We start from the raw sequence: 17,313 nt of genomic DNA on the forward strand, positions 1-17,313 counted from the left end.
GGGGGAGGGGAGGTTTTGATAAAATCCAACCAGAAAGATTTATTAGATTGGTTATTCGCCGGCCTATTGCAAGAAGAGCCTTAAATATTACTATATTACGTGCGAGTGAGGTCTTTCCCGACAAATACTGGGATTTCAGACTTGAATTCTTTCTGGGCATCACCTGCCTTCGAGAATGTCCGTATATTTTTAAAAACAATGTAGAATAATAACATGATTCACCTACCCTGTACAGAGGATATCGACTGCCTTTAGGCTTTCTGTCGTCTTTGAGTGTACTGTTGGCCCAGCAATGTTATAACTCAAGGTATTAGTTATAGGATGTTAAGAAATGTTTCAGAATTGAATATGTGTATCATCATTTTACAAACAGCACGTAATAGAAGGGAGTAAAGATACTTTATAAAGCTTGTACTAGACATTATACGAATTAAGATCAGCAAGTGTACCTTTTAAATCGAAACTGAACTGGATCAACTTCTACCATCCACATCAAACCCAGCCCCTGTCCAACCAGGTGGTGCTGCACCTCTACTTTTAGGTATTATGCCAATTCCCTTCCCTATTCCTTGGGCATTAATTTTCTTCTTCCCTCTTGCTTCACGTTGTTGGTTTTGTCCATTTTCTGCTGCAGCGTTTCCAGTGTTTCCTTCTTTCAATGTAGTTTCAGATGATCCATTTAATGATTCCTGTGAACCTTGAACTGAGGGAACATCTCGATTCATACTGCTCGGTGCAGGTCCCACGGAATTCAGATCCTAAGAACATTTTGGGCCATCAGTTTTATGCAGCTCTGGTTAGGAAGCATTATTAAGCAGATAACACGAGAAGCATTATATCATCTCAGATTTTCAGGGCCACTTTTAGTCGTGTAGCTCCAAAAACAAAGATCATGGAAGGAGCAAAAAGAAGCACAAGGAACTATGGTAGTTTTTTCTTGAAGTATAAAGATTTCAATCAAACAGTTGGGGGATTGTTTCAGCTACTAGTTTTGGCTACAGCGTCGTAGTATGTTATCTGGCCTACATTGTGCTTATTCTCCCTCAACATTGTCATCCCTCTCGCAAGGGAGTGTTTAACTGGAGGTCATTCACACTTCACAAGCTTTAAGTAATAAAACGTTGGCTCACATCTTACAAACGCAGAGGGATATTAGAGCTTTCTGACAAAATGGCTTAAAGCATTGATCAAATTGGGGCATTCTGGGGACTGTTTTTCTACGCACAAGCTAATCCAATCTCATAGTCCATCCAACTTGCCCAGCTTGGGAACTCTGTCCTTCAAGCCCAAATAAGTTGGACTTGGTTCAATCTTGAGTGCTGCCAAGTAGCTTTCTTCAGGTTTAAAAATAAATACTGCTTTCACAGATAACCACCTATGACAAGGTTCATCAAGAAACAAAGAAGTAGCAGAAGCTTTGACAAAAACCAAGAAGAACCAACTCATAATTCTCTACATTCAGTTGAAAAATACATCAGTTTTTATAAGCAACGAGAAAATCAAGTAAAAGAATTTGGCTCCAGTCCAAAATTTACACTTGTTCTACATGTTCAATCTAAGATTACCATATTGATTAAATAGAGAAGCAAGTTCCAAATGCTTGAAGAACTCCCCTCTGCCACCTTTTTCTTGTAGGCATTCTTATATTGAATCAGCACGTTGGCTGCCACATATACTAATCTTGTTGCTTGTTACTGGGCTCTTAAATTAGTCGAAGACTTTGAGTTACTAAGAGGATCATAGAAGGTCAAGAACATCATCAGCTCCTCAATTTACACACATCTAAAAGGAGATAAATACAACAGCGTAAAAGGTGACATCATACTGCTAACAGAACTAGTAGCCATCTAGAACATAAGTAGGAGACATACAGAGCACGTGAACTCCTCATAAAGATTCCCAAAAAGTATTTCTTACCAAGGCAGAAGATGTGGATGCTCTGCTCGGATTTAAAGCTTCCAGCTTCCTTTTCAGTTCCTCCAATCTAGCCAGCTGAGTGTTGCTACTTTCACGAACCTATAAAAGTAATGATGCTTGAAACGATTCACACAATCTAACACTGTAAATGAAAACAAGAAACATACAAAAGCAAAATACCAGATTATTCAAGTCCTCGCAAAGCTTTTGCTTGAAATCCTCCTCATTCTTAACAGCTTTTAATGCTGCTTCCCATGCCTAGAGATAAAATCAGATAAGAAGAAGCAAATCACATACCAATTTTAGAAGTCCATTACAATTTCCTTTAAGTAACAGATCTAATGCTCTTCTTCCATCTCTCCCTTTAGTATTTTTCCCTTTTTATATGTTGTTATATTTTTCCCTTCTTTTCTTTTTTTCTTTTTGATTGGTGAAATCACATTCAGGAGAAAGGCTGCTACTATGGAAGCAAAATCATTGCAAGAGATGAAAACTAGCAAATACTCGTTAGACTCACTGTAAGCTGAAATGTAGGAAACTGAGAGGAGGATAACGCCTTCTCTAGGTCATCACTAAGACAGGAAAGTACAGGATATAAAGTAGCCTCAGAACAGACTTCACTCGACACTCATTATCCTATATCTGATCTTCTTGGGAATGAATAACTAGTTATTTATAGAGGATACTATCATCTATTGCTCACAGTACCGGTTTGCAACCTGTTTTTTTCCTATGCAAACACCCATGAAGTTCAAGGAAGGAACCAAGATTTGAGAAGGAACAAAAAGGAAACAACATATAGTGGTTGCCTCCTGACCTTGTAGACAGACCATAGCTTTCTATGAAAGAATAGGCAAAACAAATTATGCCAAACCAACAAAAAGTGGCATTTTATCTGAATGTTATCCAAAATAATTTGAAAATCCATAGTCAATGGGTGATAATTAAAGAGACAGATGGCAGGATTTGTTAGTTGGTTAGGTAGTCACTGGAGGCTCTACAAAGCGTGTTATCTTGAGGAGATAGGGAATGATGAGATAAAGGGAGAGATGTTGCGAGTGCTAAGTATGTGTTCACCCTCAAACTGGAAGTTGAAACAAAGCTGTAAAATACCCAGTCATCGTTATGGCGTTATCTTGCTAGTTCCCTGACCTTTTAGGAAAAGGAATAGAAGAATCCAGCACTAAAAAAGCTTTTAGAAACCCTTTATCAAAAAAAAAAAAAAGCTTTTAGAAACAAAAAGTCACTTTTGATTAAAATGCAAGCTTGAAAAGGAAAGGACTAAAATGCAAGTAATTTAAACATGCCAAGGCACCATTTTTTTGGCTTCTTCCCCGACTTCTCTAGAGAAAGAACATGAAATCTCCACATAGTAACGTTTTTAAAATCAAAAAGTACTTTTGATACAAACCCAACTTTACACATTTGGAAAAGTGTCAAATATCAGCTAATCTTTAAATGACTTCTTCTCAAAATGGAGTTTCGGAAGACTTGTAATTTGTGTTTGGCTAAAGCTTTTAAGAAACACTTTTTTTATTATCAAATAAACAGGTTAGTGTTTTGTTAATATATCTTAAAAGTTCTTTTGAGTGTTAAATATGAAAAACAGAAAACAGAGAGGTAAGGATTCAATCAGTATTATTTTTAAATAGATAAAAGATTGTAAAACCAAAAAGAATATAGAGAGGAGATAAACCTTCCGTGCTTGTTCTTCCTTCTGCTTAGCAATACGGATTTTCTCTGTTGACATTTCTATTTTTTTTCTCATGTGTTCAAGTGCTGAAGGTTACAGGAAAGCTCATAAATCAGCTGTGCAATTATAAGATACTAATGCATAAATAAGTAGCATAGACAAGGCACAGACCTGCTTTCTTAGGCCCAGCCGTAAGTTTCATCTCCATTGACAGGTTTGCCAGTTCCTTCTCAACATCACGAATCTTGGAGTAATTTTCATCTATATATCTGGCAGGATATACCAGAGGAGAAAAATCATTATGCATAGAAAACCTAGGGTGCGTACTCTGATGTGAGAAGAACTTTAATGCTGGTGATAACATGATTACAAGCGAATATACGCTACCATGATTTCCACAGTATCTCAGGTCCCTATTACATTCTGGTCTAAATCAGTTACCTCTGACAATCTATACACTGGATATATGGAACTAAGATCATGGACTAAAAATATGCAGAACAGTCAGAATCTGTAAAACAAGGATTTCCTGGGATGCAAGAGATTTCCTGCGCACGGAAACAATAATTTTCAAGATCTCTCCATCCCATGATGTTCTCATTTGGGAGAATGAAGGAAAAGCACTTTCATGGATTCCATTTTTTGAAATTATATGCAATTAAATTTTAATAATTCTTTTCTTTTCATCAAAATTCTCTTTGAGAAAGAAGGTTTTTGGATCATGTTTGTGCACAAGTTTATTAGCCATAGATGAGCTTTACATACTAGCCAATATAATTTGTCTGTGTGTTTTCCTTTTCATGTTTACCACCATATTCACCTTCAGAATCTACATTTAATAGATGTTAAAACTGTCAAATCCATTAGAGTACAGTTCAAGTTCAGAATCTCTTACTATCCAGCTACGTGTTAGATCACAGAATGTTCCACTGAATTTCTTCCACAAGCATTTGTGTTCCTCAAATCCAACAGTGTGATATTGGTTACTTCAGATTTGTTAACTAACAATCCTTGATAAACTTTTGACATTGACTAATATCCACGCATGGTGAGGAACGAAGAGTAAGAAACAGCACTAACTCATTCTGACGAAGATAACTGAGTAACATTGAAAGGCATTAACTACTGAAATGGCACAAGGAACACGCAATGCAATAATATTGAAGTTGAACATGAGATCCATAAGAGTAGAAGTAAGCAGTCAACTCACTTTCTTAATTGAAGCTGCTCTGCCTCAATTATCTGGAAAACAACATTGCAACAATCAACAAGTGTATACAGTAACTTATAGCATATCGAAAGCAAGCACGGATTGTTAAAGTGTATAAATTAGAGAACGGACCTTCTCGGTGTAAGCAATGACCGGTGATTCCCTAGCAATACCATCGGACCCAATCTCCGGTAGCAGTACAGGTTCGGCGTCTGTAGCATTCCGATCTGAACTGGCGTCGGTAGCCATTGAAACAACACTCTGATTGCTTAAAAGAGGAGATATGGGCAGTTGAAGTTGTCGAGAGGTATTCACGTAGAAGGAATCCTAATTCCGAAAAACAAGTGTTTTGGAGTAAGCGTTTCGCTGAATTTGGGGAGTAGTTAGTGGGGATTGCTGCTTCATATGGCAATCGTCTGCACGTCGTTGGCACTGAGCAAATGTTTGTAGTTTGTAAATTGGTCATAAAACGGGATTTCTCAAATTTTATGACTTTTTGGCTGACTCTTTTTATTTTATTTTAATCCAACGGACCCGCACCGCCTTTGGTGATATTTGGTGGGTAACAATTTTTGCACAAATACAATGTACTAATCTGATAAAGTTTGTTAAAAGAATTAGTCACAAATGATGGAAGAGATCAACAGTATGAGACTTATATTATTCTGATTTCTGAGTAGTACATCAAACCACATAACTGCATAAGTAATATTTTTTGTTCTGCTGATTCTAATCAAGACAGCATGAAGCCAGCTTATAATACAGACGCTTTAAAGGAAACAAAAACAGAAAGGTTCTTGAAAAGGAAACATATTAAACAAACAAAAGCTGGATAGTCGTTAAATGCATGTACACTTTTGTTCTTGAACTCTACACGCAGTAAATCTCAATAACCAATGTTAACCTTCACTATCTTGGCTTCTGATGGACCCGTAACAAGGATCAGATATGTACCGGAGACATAACAGCTTGTATTTTGACTTAGCGAAAAAGGCTTTCCAGCATTTCCTTGCATGACTGACAGAAGACGCGCTACCCTATTTTTTCCTGCATCTCCTAAATTGTCTCTTTGGCTGCAACTTCTTTCCAAAGAGAGGAACCAACCAGCAGATGCCAGAGACGAAAACAAAATAAATCGACCGTTGTGAAAATAAATCTAGAATAATGCAGATACAGTGCGAAGATAACAAAACTTTGTTCTGCCTTCTCATGCAGTGACCTCGGCAAGAGTTTGTCGAACTGCATCTTGTGTAGGAAGGGAAGGGATTCCACCTCTTCCTGTCACTGTCAGGGCAGCACAAACATTAGCAAAAAAGATAGCCTCCCTTAACCGCTTTTCATCCTGCCAAGAATATAAAAAAGGATTTCTAGAGTTAGGAACTAGATGTTCAATCAATGAAATGGACTAAAATGTAAGTGAAGCAATCAATCTATCTCCCGGTATTCCACGTCCTAGGACGTACTCATGTAAATGCTGACATGATGAGATCTAAATATGGAAACAATAACCAGAAAAAGTGACCGGTATAAGGAAATGTTAGTATCTTTCACAATGTTCCCATTTACAAGGGTGAAAGCAAACCAATCTTCAGAAAGACCAATTAAAACCTGTAAAAGCAAAAAGGATCTTTACTTGCTGGATGTACCATCAACTATGAGCGGACAAATCACCCATCAATCAAATTACTATACAGCTGTGAAAGCAGTGACTTTGCCCCCTCAGCCAGAGGGCACAGTTCAAATTGCAACAGTCGGTATGAAGCAAGCAAGCAGCTACTTGGAACTATCAAAATTCTGGGGTTCTTCCTATTTCAGAACTTGTAATTAGACTTTAGAATTAGGGGAATAAAAGAAAAAAGAATGCACAATTGGTTGAAGATTTCAAAATGGGTTTTAGAAAGAACAGAACAATTTATATTTTACCTATCTTAACACTGCCAAATGGTGGACCACGGTTAACATGGGAAGAAAGTATGACAAGAGAAAAATAATTTGATTCTGCATGAACAATGTGAAAACTACTAAGGCTTTTTTTGCTCATATCAAAATTCATGCACCTGATAAAGACTAGCATCAGAAGCTAGACACTTGAGAACTCCACCAGTAAATGCATCACCAGCACCAGTTGTATCAACAGCTTTTACCTTAATCGAATTTACTCTTCCCTTGAATTCCTGCATCAATTGAGTCAGAATCCAGTGGCAAATTAAAGTTACTAAGTCAACAAAATCTCAGTAGATTATGCATTTAACTTCAAACATAGTAATATTTAAGTACAAAAGTGTACTGTATACATAACATAAAATTTGATTTGGTCAAAATTCAATGCCCGGGAGGCTGAGACATTTTCATCTTCAGAGTAATAAAGATGTTAGCCGTATGTAGTAAAATTATTAGCTTTAAGCATTATAAGTTCATTTTCATACGAAATTAAAGGAAGTATGTGGACAAAATAGGATAAGAATACCTTGGTGTAATATCTGCAACCAGCTGAACCTTCAGTTACAAGCAAAAGCTTCAGATTAGGATGGAAAAGCCTCTTCAACACCACCTCGTCATCATTTGGATCGTCGGCTCCAGTCAAGAATGAAATTTCATCCTCACTTATCTGCATGCAGAAATACAGATTTTATTGTCAAAGTGAACTTAGCAGGTGAAGCACTTACGAGTTGTGAAAAAGTAATACCTTAATAATATCTGCTAGGTTCCATACACTCATTATTCCACTTCGAGCAGCATCTTCTGAAGGCCATAAAGGCAATCTCAGGTTTGGATCATACGACAGTATGCTACCTGATCTTTTGGCAATGTCCATTGCAGCAAGGTGTGTTGACCTACAAGGTTCGTCGATCAAACTAATTGAACCATAATGGAAGATGGTGGCCTGGACATGAATAATATGCCTTTAGTAAGATTTTGCATTGAAGCTAAATGAAAAACACATATATGCATTGAAGTAATAAGGAGGAAGCTACACCTTTTTAATAAGATCTACATCGAGTTCTGACTCCCGAAGAAGCATATCAGCACTAGGATTACGGAAAAACACGAACTCCCGCTCACCTTCAGCTGTGAGTGTAATGAAGGCCAGTGCAGTCCTTGCATCATGATCAAACCGCATGCCGGAATTGTCAACATTGTTTTGCTTCAAAATGTCAGCCAACATACGACCGAACTCATCGTCACCAACCTAATTAAAGATGAACAGATCTTAAAGCTATCCATAGGCCACATTTAAAGTCATTGCCAATTAAGGCTTAGCATAAAGGTTTCAAATAAGAATTATGCAATCAGTACAGAAGCAAGGAAAAAAAGGTTCAGTCCACAAGATGAATAAGCCAAAAAAGTAGTATATAACATGACTAAGATGATCCAGTTATTGATTAATGAATAACATAGACAGAGTCTCAACACATATAGATAGTAATGCAAGCACTATCCCAACTTCTTCTCGTGAGAGCTAGTTGGATAGCAAAATGTACGTAAAGCATGATGATACCAACATACTACCGAATCAGCTTCCTGTATCTATATGACTAAGCAGACTGTATGCTAGCCTAACCAATAGTATGAAAGATCATTTATACATTTATCCACTCACAGAAGGCAGCAGTAGGATTTAATCATTTTCTAAGAAAGAATGGTAAGAATTCTTAACATTCTCAAAAATAGAAAATAGCGATTTGAATTTTTTTCTTTTATGAATATTTTGTTCTTGACATTACACGAAAGAAAAAAGAAGTTAGCATAGCGATTTGCATAAAATACTGATAAGGAAATCTGTTTTCAGTTTTCTATTTCAGAGTGAGCAAAATCTAATTTTTTAGGCACGATCCCTGAAATTCAACAATTGAAAGACAACTACTGATTCGAACTATATTTAAGTATCCTTATGACACAAGTACATGAAGAGGAAACAATGCTCTCATGCTATACATTACACAGTACAATTGCATTGCATGGTTCTTGTACATATTACTCACCAATAAATCAAAGAATTCTTGATCTGTGTATACTAAACAAAAAAGCACACAGACAACTTCAACAATTCAAAGTAGGTACGCCTCTATTATGAGAAATTTGTATTCCAATATCACTCATGCATTGCGTGGTTCTTGTACATATTTACTCACCTATAAATTAAAGAATTCTTGCTCTGTATATACTAAACAAGAAAGCACACGGACAACTTCAACAATTCAAAGTAGGTATGCCTCTATTATGAGAAATTTGTATTCCAATATCATAGAAAGCTAGAGCAAGCATTATCACCCTCCCCAACAAAAAAAGAAAAGGAGCATCTTCGTCCAAACAAGATCCAATTACTGCATTTGATGTGTAGAACAGTATGAAAAAAATTATACCTTTCCAATAAAAGCAGATGAACCCCCTAACTTTGAGATGCACACAGCAACATTAGCAGGTGCACCACCGGGAGCTTTTTCGAAGGCAGGAGCTTCCGCAAGTGAAACTCCAGCAACAGTTGGGATGAAGTCAATGAGCATCTCTCCAAAGCAAACAACTAAATGAGACTTCTTTGACACCGCACCATTTCTATTCAAAGAAAGGTCTTTTAAATTGCCTGCAAACATCCAAATTCTTCTGTCAATAGAGCACACAGTCAAATGATCAAGTTCTCTTGAAACAAATCAAATCAGGAAAGCTTCTAAATTGAAAGCATCAAAAGTTTTATTTTTAAATAAAATACAGCCCCACCAGCTAACAAATATAATCACAAATTTCATTCAAGAAAAGGAAGGCAGGTACCAGCTTTCACTTTGGGCGTGCATTAACCAAACTGTATAAATCCTTGTTTTCATAAACTATACAAGTAGTTCAGAATTAGATCAATGCATTTTTCTTTCTTTTTAGCAGAAAGTGTCCAATCTTGTGAATATCTGAAGTCATTGCAAAGATACACCATAAAAAAGTTAAAAACAGAATACTTAAAGAAAAATATGACCCATTTTGCCAATATTCATTGTCAACTACATGAAGTATGATGTACCTACCATCATGATTGAACAACAAAGATGGAATATCTAAACAAGATTCAAGATAGTGACAAATAAGCTCCTAAAAACCCAAAATTTTTTGAAAGAACCAAAGAAAAGTCAAATCATGCATTCATCAGTTGTAAATTTTATATGTTGTAGAGATAGAAGATGCATAACCTGAAATGGATTCATCAGCCATATTGTGAGCAGTGTTAAAAATGGGGTCTTTGGAAATATCAACAAGAACTCAGAGAGAGGCGTTAATAGCGAAAGAAAGGGGAATCTTGAAAGAGAGCCGATGGGGTTTTGAAGTTGACAAGAAAGAAAGAAAAATCAACAAATTGCTAAATCCTCCTCTTTTTTGCCACCCTGTTTACTACTTTTGGTGTACCTTGCTGACACCGACACGGCATGAAATGTACCTGAATTTTCTTATGCAAAATGAGGATCAATATTCTCAAAATTTCTGCTTCTGCAAATCGCATTTTACTTCTATAAACAGAGATTGGTTAGGAATTAGGACATGAGTGGTGTTGATTTATTTATTTTTAATATATAATCAATCATATATTATTCATTTAAGTCCGATTTATTCGAATTTAAGACATGTATTATAAAAAGAATTGACTCATCAATTACGTAACATTTTAATTTGAGACATTTAATTAAAAAAATAATCTGATTCACCGTAACATATTTTTTTTGCAGCATATTAATAGTTAAACGCACATAAATTTCATCAACTAACAAAATTTATTATTAATTTTTTAGCAATGAATCATTACAAATTTATTATCTACAAACTATTTACCAAGTTTTTCTTTTATATATATATGAAGTAGGAAAAATAGAGAGAATATTAAAAGATTGAAAAATTAAATACTTATCAATTAGGTAAAAGACTAAAAGCTCATATAGCAAACATGATCCGAAATTCTTCGATTTCCGATTCCAATTTAGTTTCTTTTTTACTTATAAAAATGTATACTCAAACTCAAACGACAATATCCACCTTGCATATGTTGTTTCGTAATTGATAACTGGCAATAATTTTTTTATTTTTTAATTATTAATGAAAAAATATAAAAAAATATATTAAAAATATCTCTAATTTAATGCGGATTATTAATTTATCTCTAGACTATTGCTAGGCTTAAAAATTATTAATCACTCACAAATAATAATTAAAATAAAATAAAAATAGTCAAACTAAACATAGTATAGATAACTACGTCTACAAGCAAAGAAAAGATATACAAGAAAATAAACAGGGCGGTGGAGACGAGCGTCACAGCTGCTTTTATTTCATATTCTATTTATTTATTTATTTATTATTATTAAAAGAACAATATATAAGTTTATGTTGGCACTTAGCATAACACTGAAGGGTTGAATGCGCCAAATTAAATTAAACTATGCATTAGTTTCGTAGACTTCTACATTAGGAACCAAACATGTATAATACTATTAATTAAACGTAATAAATCAACTTAACAATTTAAAATGTTATGCTACGATTCAAAAGTCATGCGTATTAGTTTTTCGGATATTTCACCCCGGATATTAATTATTTGTCCTAATGCAAGCCAATAATGACCCAGAAATGTTTTCTACCAAAATATTTGTTCATAAAAATTTCTTTTTGCTAGTACACGAAAAGGTCTGTGTTATTTGTGTATAGTTTAGGAACTAGGGGACAATTGGGGCTTAGATTAAATTTGGGTTGTTTATTATAGGTTAAGACAATAATCAGGTCAAGATCCAAATTAATTCAAATTTATTTAAGTCAAAATAGTTTAGGTAACGGGTTATATAACGGATCAAGAACCTATTTTTTGCTAAGTTGTTTTATTTGTTGTTTAAGCTATAGTAGTACCTAAATGTCAAAATGAACCCAAACATAGGTAATCCGCCCAATCAGTCCAGAATTTTAAGGGTTGAGTTCAAGATAATTTGGATTGGGTTCAATCTCAACTCATTCAAGCTTAACACATTTGAAGAGAATTCTCAACCGGGCTCAATTCAATTTCCAATTACAACCCGTTTTGAAACTTTTAATTAAGATATATTCCTATATTAAAGGTATGAATTATTATCTAACATCCTTTAGTATTTATCTATTCATTTGTTACTTTTTTTAACAATAAAATCTTGAGCGGAAATTGATATTGTGATTATAAAAATTAAATATCAATATGTTAAATTATTGATTTCTATTCACCCAATTTTAATATTTTCAATTTTGACCCAACTCGCCCATTTGACCCCCCTAGTAGTACCTAAGCCTAGGCAACAGACCGGAACGAGACCACCGGATCAGAACGAACCGGTATCGGACCGGAACGAAACGAGTTGACTGGTTCGTTGACCGATACCAGGATGAATCGGACCGAAATTATCGGGACGAATACTCGGTTCCTTCCCGTCCTACTATATACCGGGATGGAACCGAAACGAACCGAAATGAAACGGAATGGGATAAACGGGATGGCATCTAGTTATTTCAAAAACTGATTTTTTTGAATTACGAAAATATGAATATTTTTAGAGTACAACTTTCTTTCCATTAGGAAGGGGAACTAAATCCCAAGTATGATTAGAGTATAAGGCATCAAACTCTTATGTCATAGTCATCTTCCATGCATGACCAACAACAGCCTCCTCATATGAAGTAGGTTTCCTGTCATGACAAACATTTCTTACAAAATCTTGACTGTCAGGAATTTGAACACTGTGAGCCATTTGGTGGTGATCGGAGAAAAGGGCTTTGAGGGAAGTGGTAGTGTTGATAGTTATAGTGTTGGTAGGGGAAACATATGACTTTAGTTGTGGGATGGAACAAACATAATCACTCATGTAATAGGAGGTCTAGAACACCTAGTGGACCTTTTAGGTGCCTGGTCTTGGGTAACAAAGGGTGTATTAACATGTATAGAAGGACAAGGGATTGAAACTATGGGATCAGGTGAATGATCAGATGTAACATTTGAACTGTCAGATACAGTCTGAACATGTGTTGTGCTATGCATATTAGTAGCATCTAAGATATCAATAAAACAAGGAGTTGAGTTAGAAGTAGAAGTATCATGGAAAGGGAACATATTCTCATGAAAAATAACATCTCTAAAAACATGTACTCTTTTTGTGGACATATTTAGAACCTTATATCCTTTTGTCTCACAAGGGTACCCAACAAAGATATGGGGAGTAGTTCCTGGTTCAAATTTAGCTCTATGAGGAATGGGTACTGTGTGATAGCAAAAGCAGCCAAAACACCTCATGTGAGAGTAAGTAGGTTTTTTTTGTATAGGATTTCATAAGGAAATACATTGTTTAGCACAATTGAGGGAATTTTGTTGATGATGTATGTTGCACACAAAAGACATTCCCCTCAATACTGGACAAGGAGTTTGGATTGAAAAAGTAATGCTCTAGCTGTTTCAAGTAAATGTTTATGTTTCTTTCCACCACTCCATTTTGTCGTGGTGTGTAAGGGCAAGTCTTTTAATGGAGAATTCCTTTTGTTTGAAAAAAATTAGTTGTTTCTGAGTTCACAAACTCCAGGCCATTATCTGTTCTTACTGCCTCCACAGTGGTTTCAAATTGATTTTCCATCATAATAATGAAAGTTTTTAAAACCTGTAATGCATTGCTCATAGAACTGAGCAATAGAGTCTATGTGGACCTACGGAAATCATCTACAATGATGATGAAACATTTGAAGTGATTGTATGTGACTAAGTGATATGGTCCCCACAAATCAACATGGAGTAGTTCAAAAATATGTGAAGTAAATGTGGTTCTGGATTTGAAGGCTAATCTTTCCTGCCTTTCCATGGGACAAATGGAACACATAAAGGGTTGTTTGGAGAAAAATGTTTCATGAATTTTGGAAATACCCTTCATCTTGACAAAAGGAACATGTCCTAATCTGTTATGCCATACAATATCCATATTGTTTCTAGTACATGTATGAGAATTAAAACCATATGAAGTAGAATTGGATGAATGATTGATAGATAAAGAAGGTTTATTTTTATTAACAGAAGTAGTACATTGTTTACGAGAAAAAGAATTGTTAGCTTTACAATCATTACAAATAATATGGGGGAAAACACTACTATGAAGTAAAAGGTTTCTTCAAGCAACTTGGACATAAGAAGTAGAGACCATCATCAGCATTACCAAGCACCAGAGACCTCTTCATTGAAGGGACTGTTTGAGACAGAGAGTTTTGTTAAAACTGAGATAGCACAAATAAGACCTTTTGTAGACTGATCATAGGTCCTAATATTACATTACCAATCTGATTCACTTTAACCTTATACCCATTAGGTAAAGCAATTAACATTGGGTAAGGCAACAAGGTAACATTGTGTAAGATGGATCGATCAAAAGTCATGTGATGTGAGGCTCCAAAATCCAAAATTCATGAGTTAGATTTGTTTATGAAACATTTGCATGACAGTTTACTAAAATCAATACAGGAAGTGCATATTGTGATACCTGCAAAGTCAATTGAACCATTAGCAAGAGTTGAGTTTGTAGTGGATCCTTCAGTCTCATGCTCCATGTGAAACTGTTGAAGCATACTCTGAAATTGCCCATATTGATCATTAGTGAGACTTACATTATACAATTGCTCATGTTGATCCACTAATTGTTCCTTCTCAGGAGCTAAATCATGTGTGCAGTGAGCAGTTGCTACTGGCCTATTTCCAGGTTCTTTGTTATATCTGTTATTTTGAGGGGGCTTGGATAGAAAGTTAGTAGGTTTTGGAGCATTTTGAGCAGGACTATTATAGGGGTAGTTGTTCTGCTTTGGAGGTTGATTATTATTTTGATTTGAAGCAGATGGATACCCATAGAGTTGATAACACTTTTCCATGAGGTGCCCAATCATCCTCTAATAGGTGCAGAATCTGTCTTTGTATGAAATTTGAGAACCAGTTCGTGATGAAAAGTTTGTTCTTTAAGATTGAGAGGCCTTACCAGAACCAACATGTAAAGCAGTCGACTCCACATTAAAGTGATTCGGGGGATTGATCTCTCTCTGATGTTTATCCTGAACAAGTAACGAGAAGTCTTGCGCCATATTAGGGAGTGAATTCATCATAAGTATACTTCCACGAATTACATAATAGATCTCATTCAGGCCCATGAGAAATTGAATCAAATGCCTATCTTGTTCAGCTTTATGAGCAAGAACCTTGGCTCCACGGTTACAAACACAGTTACATTGAGCTATGACATTCAAGGTACTGAGTTCTTTCCAGAGTTTCTTCAACTTGGTATAATACCCTGTAATATCAAGAGATCTTTGAGACAGATCATTAATTTCCCTTTGAATTTTGTACAGTTTCGCACCAGTCGTTTGTTCATAGCAATGCTCCAGCTCTCTCCATAGATCATCAGAGCTCATAATAAACTCAACGCTATCAACAATTTCCTTTGACAGCGAATTCAAAATCCAAGACGTAACAATGTCGTTGCATCGTTCCCATTGTCGATAAGAAGGATGATCTGCTTGAGGACGTGGACAATCTCAATTAATAAAGCCTAATTTGTTTTTAACTGACAGTGATCGCAACACACTGCGTCTCCATGATCGATATCCGATTCTGGTGAACTGCACCGGCACAAGCATAGCTCCAGGACTGTCATATGGATGCGTATAGAGAGGACTATTAGAGTCAATCGTGAGATTAGTGGAACTACCAGTAGAAACACTAGATAGATCGGAATTAGCAGCAGCTTCCATGGATCCAAAACAGAGAAAACAGAAATTACATAGCAAACAGAGAACAAGCAAAGAAGTAGAAAACGAGAACCTCAGATTCGAAATTGCTCTGATACCATGTGAAGAGTATGAGCTTTTAGCATATGTAAATGTGAGATGAAATTGATATGTGAAATATGAAGCTTAACCTTCTTCTATTGATCAGTGTATTATATATATACAATCAATTGGAAAAACATCTAATCTAACTGCACAGTAAAAGATGAAATTTAACTAACTTTGATAGGTTTAACTAACTACCTAACTAATTGTGAAAGTGACTAATTACACGAAATTTACAATATAATATTTAATAATAATAAACGGGGCAAAAACAATCACATCACCAGGCAAAGAAATCAAGTAGTTCACCAAGTTTCCATCACTTATATGCCCTCATTTTCAAGAGAATTGTCTCTTCATTATCATATTTTTCGAAACATATAAAAAAATAATTTTATTTTTATTTATAATTAAATTTTCATCTATATTTTTATTGTAAAAATTCTTATAAAGGTGACTACGCTTTGTAAACAACTAAAATGTGTTAAATATAGTATATTCACAAATATCCCCTTGATTTAACATCATTTGATTGTTCATGAAAATTAAGATATCATGTATTTTATTTACTAATGGTGATAGAAAAACATACTTATTAACTACGCATGCATAACCAGTTTGTCACTATTGCTACTATTTTTGATTGTTAAAATGATTTAATTATTGTAATTTGTAAAGTTTGAATAAATAATTATAATTATCATTATTAGAATATTGGCAATTTGGAATATTTGGGTTGTGAATATATGGACCGTTCACTTTGTACATCATTAGTGGACAATGTCAACATTTTGGAACATTCCTTCGAGAAATATGGATGGTTAATTACATAATGTTTTTTGAAACCCTAATAAATTTATAATCGCTATTTTTTTGAATGTGATCTGAATAAGTTTTCTCATATAATATTACACAAAAAATTATAAATTGTATAGACATAGTTATTGTACATCTATATAGGAAAAAAAAAGATTTGCAATGTCTTCTCAATTGATTTATAAAATATGAACAATGAACTTATTTAATTTGGACAATATTTATTAAGTGTTTTGGTATAAAAACAGTTATTTGATACAACCAACGTTGATTTTTTATTTCTAATATAATTATATTTAAATATTGAGATTGTATTCAAACATATATTTGACTTTAAAAAAAATAAAAGATTTATACATAGAAAAAAATCACTGAAAATAATTTTACACAAGGTTGATACATTAAATAAAATAATTTTTCTAGGTATAATATTGTATATATTTTATATCGAATTACTCGACAGAAAATATTTTTAAAAATTATATATTTTTGAAAAATTTCCCCTTAAATTTGATTTTTTAACATACTTTATGTATTAACTATAAATTTTACACTTTGAAAACAAATAATTAATATTAAATGCTAAACATAAAAAATAATTATATTTTCTTATAAATCTGAATCAGTCCCATTACCGGAAAAACCGAATGAAAAAAAAGAAAAATTCTATGAAGAAAAAGGAATTACTCCTATTTACTTTGAAATATTTAATATTTTACAAAATGTTTTATTTCATTATTTAGCAATTATTCGCAAATTTTAAATTTTGAGAAAAAAGAGGAAGTTCACGTGAAGCGGGTGGCATAAAGCATTAGTAATTGTGCCGATAAGCAATCTA

General features: G+C 34.5%; 3 protein-coding genes across 5 annotated transcripts in view; all 3 read right to left on the reverse strand.

Moving 5' to 3' along the window:
- The window catches only part of LOC107012659, an 8,720-nt gene extending 3,397 nt beyond the window's left edge, over window positions 1-5,323 (reverse strand). The window contains exons 1-7 of one of the 2 annotated variants that reach the window (XR_003577454.1): window positions 4,953-5,323; window positions 4,821-4,852; window positions 3,782-3,879; window positions 3,614-3,696; window positions 2,098-2,175; window positions 1,918-2,016; window positions 450-758 (exon numbers count right to left, since the gene is read on the reverse strand). Coding sequence is in view for 1 of the 2 variants with exons in the window: in XM_015212562.2 (XP_015068048.1) it covers window positions 474-758; window positions 1,918-2,016; window positions 2,098-2,175; window positions 3,614-3,696; window positions 3,782-3,879; window positions 4,821-4,852; window positions 4,953-5,069 (792 nt within the window). In the remaining variant the exon portion in view is untranslated. The remainder of the gene's footprint in view (window positions 1-449; window positions 759-1,917; window positions 2,017-2,097; window positions 2,176-3,613; window positions 3,697-3,781; window positions 3,880-4,820; window positions 4,853-4,952) is intronic. The other variant, XM_015212562.2, reaches the window with a different exon arrangement.
- A 128-nt stretch (window positions 5,324-5,451) lies between these two features.
- On the reverse strand, window positions 5,452-10,350 carry LOC107012583 (probable fructokinase-7). Of its 2 annotated transcripts, XM_027915709.1 has the most exons (8): window positions 9,995-10,317; window positions 9,588-9,718; window positions 9,185-9,402; window positions 7,798-8,010; window positions 7,507-7,704; window positions 7,288-7,428; window positions 6,878-6,994; window positions 5,452-6,162 (listed from the first exon to the last, which is right to left on the reverse strand). In XM_027915709.1, the coding sequence occupies exons 3-8, from the start codon at window positions 9,323-9,325 to the stop codon at window positions 6,028-6,030; spliced, it is 945 nt and encodes a 314-aa protein (XP_027771510.1). In that variant the 5' UTR covers window positions 9,326-9,402; window positions 9,588-9,718; window positions 9,995-10,317; the 3' UTR covers window positions 5,452-6,027. The 2 variants fall into 2 exon arrangements, with proteins under 2 accessions (XP_027771510.1, XP_015067945.1); XM_015212459.1 differs by lacking the exon at window positions 9,588-9,718 and having other exon boundaries at window positions 9,995-10,350.
- Window positions 10,351-14,789: 4,439 nt separating this feature from the next.
- On the reverse strand, window positions 14,790-15,578 carry LOC107013091. Its single transcript, XM_015213079.1, has 2 exons — window positions 15,413-15,578; window positions 14,790-15,340 (listed from the first exon to the last, which is right to left on the reverse strand). The coding sequence occupies exons 1-2, from the start codon at window positions 15,576-15,578 to the stop codon at window positions 14,790-14,792; spliced, it is 717 nt and encodes a 238-aa protein (XP_015068565.1).
- Window positions 15,579-17,313: the final 1,735 nt, after the last annotated feature.

The sequence above is a fragment of the Solanum pennellii genome, chromosome 3 (assembly GCF_001406875.1).
Source record: "Solanum pennellii chromosome 3, SPENNV200".
NCBI lineage: Eukaryota > Viridiplantae > Streptophyta > Magnoliopsida > Solanales > Solanaceae > Solanum > Solanum pennellii.